The sequence below is a fragment of the Vigna angularis genome, chromosome 8 (genome assembly GCF_016808095.1).
Source record: "Vigna angularis cultivar LongXiaoDou No.4 chromosome 8, ASM1680809v1, whole genome shotgun sequence".
NCBI classification, from domain to species: Eukaryota; Viridiplantae; Streptophyta; class Magnoliopsida; order Fabales; family Fabaceae; genus Vigna; species Vigna angularis.
The window spans coordinates 27,099,497-27,110,429 of NC_068977.1; the positions used below are offsets into that span (position 1 = coordinate 27,099,497).

The 10,933-nt window shown below is 32.0% G+C and overlaps 2 protein-coding genes across 2 annotated transcripts; one reads left to right on the forward strand and one right to left on the reverse strand.

The window, feature by feature from the left end:
• Positions 1 to 2,783: 2,783 nt before the first annotated feature.
• LOC108344180 (probable serine/threonine-protein kinase At1g01540) lies at positions 2,784 to 6,230 on the forward strand. Its single transcript, XM_017582643.1, has 7 exons — positions 2,784 to 3,346; positions 4,451 to 4,555; positions 4,655 to 4,777; positions 4,871 to 5,038; positions 5,487 to 5,616; positions 5,711 to 5,917; positions 6,150 to 6,230. Exons 1-7 carry the CDS (start codon positions 2,784 to 2,786, stop codon positions 6,228 to 6,230), a joined length of 1,377 nt encoding a protein of 458 aa, XP_017438132.1.
• A 453-nt stretch (positions 6,231 to 6,683) lies between these two features.
• LOC108344947 (probable polygalacturonase) lies at positions 6,684 to 10,494 on the reverse strand. The gene is made up of 6 exons (XM_017583487.2): positions 10,101 to 10,494; positions 9,239 to 9,571; positions 8,162 to 8,282; positions 7,891 to 8,065; positions 7,735 to 7,805; positions 6,684 to 7,592 (listed from the first exon to the last, which is right to left on the reverse strand). The coding sequence occupies exons 1-6, from the start codon at positions 10,131 to 10,133 to the stop codon at positions 6,892 to 6,894; spliced, it is 1,434 nt and encodes a 477-aa protein (XP_017438976.1). The 5' UTR covers positions 10,134 to 10,494; the 3' UTR covers positions 6,684 to 6,891.
• Between the last annotated feature and the right edge of the window lie 439 nt (positions 10,495 to 10,933).

The following is a 10,933-nucleotide window of genomic DNA, read 5'->3' on the forward strand; positions in this document are numbered from 1 at the left end:
AAACAAGCGGAATTAAGATAAAAACATAAAATGTTCAAATATAATATCCGGTTACATCATTTTCAAAGCTTATTAAATAAAATCCTTTAATAAAAACCCAAGAATTTCTCATCCTTACACGTCTCTATAATGCACCAGGGACATCTACTCGCATAAACAAAAACAATAAATAGAGGTAATCTACCATTAAAACAACAGCTCACAAAGTAAGAACAGTGATAAACATAACATTTACACTTGATGAAATCATCTATATGAGTGACGAGTAGAGTCGCTTGCAGCAGATCTAGAGCACTCATGAATATCGAACACGCACATGACCTAGTAAGCGAATCACAATGATAGCAATAAGGATTATGAGGGTGTATTGTGATTGATAAACTTTTGAAACACGTCAAGTGTCTCTGGTTCATATAGCTTCTATATCAACTACACTGTGTATTAAGTTTCTCAATCTAAGACTGGTTCATATAGCTTGTTATACTAGCTATGAAGCATTACATCTTATGAAACCCAGAATATTTCTTTTCTATCTCTTTCGTTTGTTTTTCTTGCTTTCCTTTGCAATATGTGGAAGATTGCTCTGCAACAATATTGCGAAAAATATCAAAGATGCATCCTCCGCCAAAGTTTCGGTCAAACTTTGTTGATTTTGTTTTGAACGTTGCAAGCTCGTTGCAAATGAACTAGTACCTGATTTTCTTGTTCCTTCTCTGCAAGCTAATGCCTTAGGGTCTATAAATAGACCTTCATTTACTCTTCCAGAAACACACATTTTTCTCTCGTTCTCCTGTTTCCTCTTATTTTCTTACTTCCTTTTTTTTCTTTCTTATAATATCCTGATTTTATTATTTTACCTTTTTTAGACTTTATTATATCTCGTACTTGTGCGACACACAGCAAATAAATTATTAAAGATAGTGAATATGCACACTTCAAGAAATATTTGTTTGTGATTTTTATTATTTTTGTGAGCACTTTTCGACACTAGGTAACGTAAAACTCGTTTGAGAGCTTTCCAATGATGGTCATGTGGCTGGTGAATGAACTGGGAGAGTTTGTTGAAGGAGAAAGCAAGTTCAGAACGCCTGATGGTAAAGTATTGAAGAGAACAAAGGAGAGAGCCATGACTGACCAGATGAAGGGATGAAACCATAGGTGTCGATGTGGGTTTCGCTTCCAGCATACTTGCCTTGCAGTTTGATATGATTAGAGAATAAGCTAATTAAACTAAATTAAGACATAACACAAAACATTCATCATCACTACTCTTCATTTTCATAAATAATTCATTTAATTAATTACATAACATTCAACACAATCCATATCATTAATTAGACAATTTTGGAAAGACGCATTAGGTACTAGCTCTAGAAAATAACACTTGTAAGATCTAATTGGATGTCTCCAAAGTGGTCATGTTCAAGTTTTTCTAGAATTTCTTAAGGTAGCTTTTAAAACTCTTATGAGATATGTGACTACTCTTACATTCACACGGGTAATAGAAACATTAATCAATTTCTCACCATCTCATACCCTCATCTATATGATTAGAGTCATAAAGTAAAGTTTAAAATTATATCTTAAGTTACCTAGTGCTTACACTGTATTAATACTCTATTTTGTTGTACATCGTACATGAAATAATATGAATGATTACATTTTTAGGTTTCACTTTCTTCTTTACTTGAAAAAATTAGTTTACATCCTAAGTGAAAAATTGAATAGTAGAGTTAACTCATGCCTTATTTAATGTTTAATGTTCTTAATAAATCCTTCTCAACATAATCCAATACAAAGTCTGTCGTTTTAATTTAATTTTATCACGTCAAACTTCTCATAGTTTTCTTTATTACACTCATCTTGTATGTTTTTCTATTTATTTATTTCTCTATATAGTTGAACCCTAAATTATATCACATCATAGAGTATTCCACATAAATATGCGAAAAACGACAAACAATAACATAAACAATCCTACTCTATGTTTTGATTATTTGTCTTAAAAGAAAAAACCTAGATCTATATAATTATTAAAAGATAAATCTAGTTTTATAATGAATAATCATAAATTGATCCAATATTTTTATTCCATTTCTTACCTTTTGATGTTTCATCATAAAAAAAAACACGACTAAACTATATTTCGTGTATTATCTTAATTGCCTTTGTTATAACATCTAAATGAACTTTTAAATATTATAAACTTTCAAGTTATACCGACAAATATTTTTTTAATAATAGATAGTTTTAATTGAGAATATAATTTTCTTGCATTATATCATCAATAAACTCTAAACATAAAATGTAAAATCAGATAGAAAAAAAAAATCTTACTTAAACTGAATTGGGTTGAGTTTAATACATTAAAAGTGAAAACTAAAAATTTGATAAGAAAATAAATGAAAATGAAAATGTTAATTTTTTTATTAAAAAATGTTTTTCTTTATCTAAACAAACATGCCTATTTAGAAATCCTTATTAAATTCTCGTATTGTTTTAAACAAAGCCATGTCTACAATATTACCCACCAGAAAGATCTTTTTTTTTCTATATTTAAAATGCTTTATTTATAATAAACAAGCCACTTAAAAATAAATCACAGAAACCAATAGACGTAAACGTTAGCAGAAAACTATATTCAAATAGTACCAGAAATATTTGATAAAAAAGAAACTTTCAAAACCTATAACGAAGCTTCAATTTCCAATAGTCTAAATTTTTCCGCATCAAACTCAACAACTCTCACAATACTCTTTCTCTTCCAAACCATCATCACAGAAATGAAGGTTTCATTATCAACACCATTCACTGGCATACCATTATGGGTTTTGATTGTGGCAGTTTCAATATCAGCATTCATTGTTGTGACATGCATCATTTTGTGCTTTTGCTTCGTATATTATCCTCGTAAAAAACCATACAAACCTCGTTTTTCTTTACCTAAATCAATAGCATGCAAGCACCACAATGATGATTTTAGCTCTTCCTCTCTTGACAAGAGGTTACTATCAGCATCAGGGAATGTCTCAGAACATAGTATGAACTTTCAGAAGTTGTCATCGGGTTATTACAATCATGAGTTGTTCATACCTGGTCAGTTTTATCCAATGGGATATGACAGTTCAAATGATAGGTATTTGGAAGGTTTGGGATCAAAAGGTAAGTTATGTTGCACAGTCAATGATAAAAGTAAAGGGTGGAACTTTAGCCTTAAGGAGATAGAGGATGCTACCAATGGATTTTCTAAAGAAAATGAGCTTGGAAGTGGAGATAATGGGATTGTATATCTTGGTTTGTTACCAAGTAATAGACAAGTGCTAGTGAAGAGGCTAGTATGTAAAAGGTACATTACTTGTATGGAATTTTTGTTTAAATTCCTATTCAGTTCAATTTTATAGGGTTTACTAGTTCATATTGATGAGAAAAAGATGCATATTTATTGAGCTATGTGATTGTCAAATTTGATTTCTTAGTAACAACTTACAATAAATTTTAACATGATGCTTTAATCCTGTTTGTAATCTGCATTCCTGAATGCATTCACTATTGCTTTGCTAAATTTATGGAATTTAGTGAAGACGGAAATGGGTTTTTTAAGCTTAATCTAATTAGAATCATCAAGAAAATCTTCTTCATATTGCTTGACAAAAGTATGAAGTAACTTCCTTCTATATTTTGTTATGCATATTTTGTTATGCATATTTTGTTCCAGTTTGTTGTTTGCTGATACCACTTGATCAAATAGAATGTGTTTTGATATATGAGATCGAGGTTAAGTCTATTACTTAAAGGGTTTCTGATCTCTAAGCTTTGGTCAAGGTTTTGTCTCTAATCTCCTTGTCATTCAGTCGAACTCGGGTGATACTTGTAGAAAACACTCTATTAGAAGCAAGGCTCAATTTAGTCCCCAACAAAGCACATGTGAAACCAAAAGAGAAAATATCACAATAGAAGAATATACCGGACATAAAAGTCCTATATATAGTATTATTGTCTGGTATATTCTTCTGATACGCTATTTTCTGTTTTGGTTTTGCATGTCCTATGTTGGGCCAAATTGCGTCTTGCTTCTATTATAATGCCAAAGTCAATGTTTATCCAAAAGGACTAGCAATAAATGTATAGTAAAAGGTAATCAACTACGTACATAGCAAACATGTATTTATAAATTTTGGAATGAGTTTCTAATTAGTGTTAGTTTAATTACGACCCAAATGGTAATGATTTAACTTAAGGTTGATATAATTATTCTTAGTATTAATTTTGTTTATAACCTGACGGATGGTTTATGTAGGATTTAAAGACTTGTTGACAGTTGGGTTCATGGTTGACCAAACAGTTATATTATATAGAATGAATAATCACACTCTAATGGTGAAAAATATGTCTCCATTGAATTTGATGCAAACATGTGAATAATGACTTGAACTTTTTACCTGATTCATAGTCACCAACCTGAGGAAATTTTTGCATCCCAAATGGAAGCAATTGGACTTGCAAGGCACAATAACCTGGTCAAATTACTTGGATATTGTGCAGAGGATGCTTACAGGTATATACTACTTGTCAATTTCTAAAGCTAAAAGGTTCTGTATATCAAGTTCCGATCATATCCAACATCCTGAATATTTAAATTGTTTTTCTCTATCAGGATGTCAGTTTCTGAATATGTAGAACATGAAAGTCTGCACCACTGGCTTCATGAATTTCCTGCACAAATCAGCCCTCTAACATGGGATATAAGAAAGAACATAATTCACGGTGTGGCAAAAGGGTGAGAACAGATGTTTATGTATTCATTATAACTTTATCTACAAAAAAAAAAAATATTGATATAATAGTACCTAAAGGCAAATTATTTATGCAGACTGGCATACCTTCATGATGAAGTTAAACCAAAGATTCTCCATGGCAGCTTAAAAACTAGTAATATTTTGCTGGACCACAAATGGAATCCAAAAATATCTGATTTTGGCCTTGTTGAGGTTCTCAGTTCCAAAAGGAGTCACATTATACTTGAAGTGGAAGCATTGGGGTCAGTTGTCTTTCTTTCACAAAATTATCAAATTACTTATCTTTATTAACAAATGGACTTTTAAGCTTAACTCAGTCTTATAATTATAAAATAAACGGTTGCATCTATTTGTATATGGTAAATTGACCTTATCACTAGTTAATTAACGTGGGACTTCAACTAGTTAATTAACGTGGGACTTCAAACAAACTTACTACATAATTTCATACAATACACATGGTGAGCCATTTCTTATCATACAATACTTTATGATGTTAATTTCTCTGTTTTGTCTGTATAATATTTTTTACACTGTCATTCATTCAGAATTCATGTTATCTATGACTTTTAAAATAGTTATTAAAAATTACTAAATTTACCATTCTAACAACATTGAAGGATCATAAAAAGAGACTTCTTATTTGATTCAACTAACACTCAATTTTCAAATTCATTTTCATTTTTTTAGCTCCAGTTATGAAGCTCCAGATTGTCATGCAAGTAGTAACTTAACTGAGGGTAATGATATTTATGATTTTGGATTACTTATTATGGAGATTGTATCAGGAAAATTCCCTTCATATCACGGCCATACACAGGTACAACTACCCATGTTGGATTCATCAGTTGCTGGTTTTCATTTCTGCACACTTGTCTTTCAGATAATGAATCTAACATGATTCCAAATTGCAGACTAATATAGTGGACTGGTTCAAATCAATGATTTCCAATGGGAAGATGGAGAATGCAATTGATTCAAAATTGCTTAAAATGCCTTCTTCCAAGGCACTTAAACAGGTTGCTTTGGTTGCTCTAAGATGTGTAGATCCTGATGTGAATCCTAGACTCAAGATGAGAGATGTGGTTTGCATGCTTGAAACCAACATTCTTCTATTTGAGGTAATAACCATTATCTATTCATTTTTAGTTCCTACTTTCATTCATTTTAGTCCTTACATCTAACAAAGTTATGCTAAAAACATTTGTAATTAGAGACTGAAATCATTTCATTTAATCAATTGCAAGGATTAAAAATCAGTAAAAACTTTTATGGGGACTAAATATCTTTTGTAACCAAAACCATATTTAACTTGGACCTGATTTTTAATTCCCTCTTCCTCATTTATTGAAGGAACGTCAAATTGCCATGAAGACTTTAGAAGCCAATCACTGTACAGAAAATCAGAAAAAAATAGGTGATACCAAGATGTAAGCAGCAGCAATTTACCTTCAGAAAATGGCAAGAAAACAACAGTACTGTTCTTATAGTATACACACCAATTTGAAAGAAGTTTTCAATTATTTCATGTTGTTAATGAGTAACTTGAGCTTTATTCTTGTGCATACTTCATTTAGTCAAATGTCAATTTACTAAGATCCGTAGAAAATTTCTTCCTCTTATTCATTCATCCTCTGTAGTGCATGAGAGATTAAACTAAAGTAGGGCCAGAATGTAACCACTTTTTCAACAAGCTCCTTAAAATTTAGCAGTTGTTAAGTAGCCACACAGTGTCTTCCAATCAGGGTACAAATTACAAATTCACGTTAGTGTTTTTGCTGCTTAATTTATAGCAAATTATAGCAATGGTTCAAACAGTGACAGTGACAACCTTGCAGTAATCAAATGCAATTTAGTATTCTTCTTATCGAAACATGGATATTTCAGTTTATACGAGCCAATACACTTGAATTTTCCACTATATTTCTGGTCACATATAGGATCACTATAGTTGATGAAATCATCGTTTGACACCTATTACTGATATCAGGATATTCCAAACCTGAAAATATCATTTGGGTAATAAGAAAAACATACCATTTATTCTATAAGTTTGATTTTTCAAAACTCCCATATGAATGACTATATCATTCTCTCAAAAGAATGACACACTTTTGAAGGAACAAGTCTTCAGCTGAACACTTTCGATGGGCACTTTGTCATCTGGATAAGGACACTCAATTTTCTCTTTCTTCTCTGGCAGCAATTCACAAGGCCTAGGATACACATTGCTTGTCACACCCTCAACATCAGTGCAATTCCATTGCAATTTCTTATCACCACTATGGATAGTGACATTAGAAATGCAGATTCCTGTAAAAGGATCATTAGCAATTCCATCAAGTCTTGCAGAATATGTTACATTATCTGCAAAGACATCTCTGTAGTTTATTCCAGAAATGTTGGGAAGTGCTTTGGGATCAAAGTCAGGGTCAGGGTGGGAGCCATAAGAACCTGTCATCCAAAACACATACTTCATTGTCTTCAAGTTCATCCCTTTCACAAATATGTCTTTCACATATCCACCTCTACCAACTGCAGTTTTTATTCTAACTGCTGATTCGGTGTTGATAGCTGTAAGATCTTCAGCTCTAACATCTTGGATTCCACCAGACATTTCACTGCCTAAAGCAATCATAGCACTATCAGGGGATACACATTCAAGCCTTCTAATTATGATGTGTTGGCTTGGCATTCTAAATTTTATTCCATACTCATCCCACCCACTTTTTATTGCTATACAATCATCACCAGAGACAATATAGCAATCTTCAATTCTAGTGTTGGTGCAAGAATCTGCTAAAACGAGGACATAGTTAGGCAATGGCTAAATTTTGCATAGCACCAATATTGTTTAGTAGTAATTGAAATTTTTCACGTGGAAGCCACTGTGTTCATCTTCTGTTTATAATTATAATAAAAGAATTATATAAATCACCTGGATTTATTCCATCTGTGTTAGGAGAGTCAATAGGAGCAAGAATGGTCAGTCCCTGAATTATGATGTCACTGTAGAGACATGGATGATAAGAACAACAGAAAATATTGAGCATTAAGATTAAAGCATGTATACAAATGAAAATCATTGTGACACCTGCTGTAAATTGGATGGACAAACCAAGATGGAGAATTGATCAGAGTAAGATTTGATATCTGGATGTGATTAGAGAACATAATCTCAATTGTGTAAGGCCTGGTGAGTTTCAATTCACCCTTGTGGAACTTGTCCCACCAATAACATCCTTGTCCATCAATTGTCCCATTGTAACCTTATGAACAGAAAAAAGTGACATGAAAAGTGATTTCCAATGAGAAATTACCTTAACAAATTCTAATAGTTGTTTAGTTATAGGGCTAGTAGTTACCAGTGATTACTACATCGGTGAGGTTAGTTCCAAAAATGAGACTACTAAATCTTCCATCGGGAGCATCTCTTCCTCTGCCATATGATGGTAGAACAGCAAGTGTTGGCCACTCTGATTCATCCTGTCAATATGAGTCCATGGTCAATAAACATCAAAATAAATAAATAACTATAGATTATGTCAAATGTAGCTTAACTAACGTGCCAATAATTCATAGTTAGAAGAAAAGGTGAAAAGTAAGTGAAATGATATTAGGTAGCCAAATTCCAATAATGAACTGTAACAAATAACAACATCAGAAAGAAAATAACATTTTTTCTCCCAAGATATATACATCTTGAGTATAAGACTAGACATTAATAGATGGTATAATAGTGGTTTAACAGTGAATAGCACACTAAATCCAATAAACAACAATTCTTGTTAAAATAGGTTTCAGATGACCACTCTAATACTAAAGAAGTGAAGTTTAAATTTAATTTAATCTTATACTGACTTGTAATTAAGATGAAGCTGACTTGTAATTGAGATTAGGTTTGCACTCACTTACATAATATAATATAAATTTGTTTTATCTCTAGTCAATATGGAATCGTCAACAATATCTTTAGTATAATAGTGGTTCAAGAGTAAATAGTCCAATAGATTTAACAAACAATAAATCTCACTAAAATACGTTTTAGACGGCATGATTGCTCTGATACTAAAGAAATAGATTTTAAATTTAATTCAATCCTAACTTATGATTAAGATAAGGCTGGCTTGTAATTAAAATTATATTTACACCCACATAATATAATTTTGTCTTATTTCTAATCCATGCGAGATTTCCATAGCTTTCGTCAATGTATTTTTACACTATTAGGGTGCACATATGTGCATGAAGAAACGAGATCATATTATATATTTATTAGTTAAACAAAAATACAATTTTGTAACCTGTGTCGCATCTCAATAATTACATGATTGGCCACATGCTATAACATGAAACCGTCAAATATTCTGATAATTAAAAAAATGAAAAAGGAAGAGAATTTTTTAATTCAGAAAGAGAGGAGGGTAGAATGAATAAAATACCTGAGATGCAAGAATGGTAGCTTCACTTTGGAGGAAAAGGGTGAAATGGCTTGTGAGATTCAAGCTTCCTGTTAGCCATGTCCCTGGTGGCACAACAAGTAGAGCTCCACCATCAGATGCATAATGACTGAGGTTGCTAATTGCATATTGAAAGGCCTTGGTGTTAGATGTTTTTCCATCTCCAACACCACCAAAATCAGTCAAAAATGCAGTGTGTTTTCTGCAGCTGATAGCAGGGTACTCAAGGCAATCCAATTCTTTGGCTACTTTGCATTCAACAATCCTCACTCCTTGTAATCCCAGCAACAAAACAGTGAAGATCACCCCAACAACCTGCACAATAAAACCAGGTAACTCAAACACCAGTTTACTGATCCTTAATTCATTATCTTAAGGTTTTAAATTCAAACCACTATAACGTATTTTTGAAGGTTTCCATGGCTACTATCAGTTCATGAGAGAACTCTAACAGCTGTTTAACGCCTTGAAAAGTATTCTTTATATACAAAAGAGTAAAGCAAAGGAAGAAGAAGAGGGTTCCATGAACGTGCAAACACAGGAACCAAAATGATCTCCAACACATCCCTCGCGCTTACACACATGCATATCGACTTTAGAATTAAACATTAACAAATGATTCTGATAACAAGTGATATGATATACTCAATAAATAACAAATTTTACAAGAAAACCATCTTAAGTAAAGGTCTAATTTAATCTTATAAAACCAGTTCTTATATATTATGAATTTGTCTTGTATGGAGTCAATGTAGGATTTCAACCAAAACTGAAATACACTACGAAAATTCAGAACAAAACATTATCAGAAAAGCTCAATGCACACACAGAAAATAACAATTACATAGGATTCACTGAATTTTGGACACAGCTTCATAGTTTGACTGTGACTGTGATGCTTCTTTCGGTTTAATATCCTTGGTCGCACAGAAGACAAAGGGATAATATTTAAAGAAAATTATTAGAATTACTGTGGAGAAGAGTACATCTGAGGAGATATTATCGGAGAATCTGAGGATCGTGGTGAGATTGAATGCTACATTATAGAATATAAGAAGTGTAGTTACGTGTCAGGAAACCACAGTATGGTCACATGTGATGGCAGTTACAGCAAAAGATGTTATCGTGTATGGGAATGTACCATGATGTCTTGCCATTTTTAAAAACCCATTTTCCTTTCTGGGAAGATCTTGAACAGTTACTTATTCAACTATCATGATAGGTAGGTTCACATGTAGAAATTTTGCTCCATTGTTGACAGTTCTTTCAAAAAGTTCTTGCTCTTGGAACACTGCACGACTCTAAGAACGTGATATGGCATAATTACGATTTGTAAGTTACATGATTCAAAAAGGCTAAACTTTAGGAAGAAGCATTACTTTACTAATGCGTCTACAAATGAAATAACAATGATGAAATAATTACAAAGAATCTATATGTCCATCATTTTTATGTGTATCATTGAAAAAAAATGCATGTTAGCTATAATATTTATTATGTGTTTGGATATTTTGTTTCATGGTGTGTCACTATGTTGTGTTTTTTTTATTTTAAAAAATTGTTATGATTTTTTGTTCAAACTTGAAAACATGAGTTGAATATTAGAGTTCAAAGTGAATTCAATTATCTAGTGTGCTTTTGTAACATGTCACCTTGTAGCACTTGTTATTATGTGGA

Coding starts and splice junctions, on each gene's coding strand:
- LOC108344180 (XM_017582643.1), top strand. CDS start 2,784: ATGAAGGTTTCATTATCAACACCATTCACTGGCATACCATTATGGGTT. Junction 4,556..4,654: donor TGTGCAGAGGATGCTTACAG/GTATATACTACT, acceptor TTTCTCTATCAG/GATGTCAGTTTCTGAATATG. Junction 4,778..4,870: donor ATTCACGGTGTGGCAAAAGG/GTGAGAACAGAT, acceptor TTATTTATGCAG/ACTGGCATACCTTCATGATG.
- LOC108344947 (XM_017583487.2), bottom strand. CDS start 10,133: ATGAAGCTGTGTCCAAAATTCAGTGAATCCTAT. Junction 8,066..8,161: donor CACCGATGTAGTAATCACTG/GTAACTACTAGC, acceptor TCTGTTCATAAG/GTTACAATGGGACAATTGAT. Junction 7,593..7,734: donor CACAGATGGAATAAATCCAG/GTGATTTATATA, acceptor TCGTTTTAGCAG/ATTCTTGCACCAACACTAGA.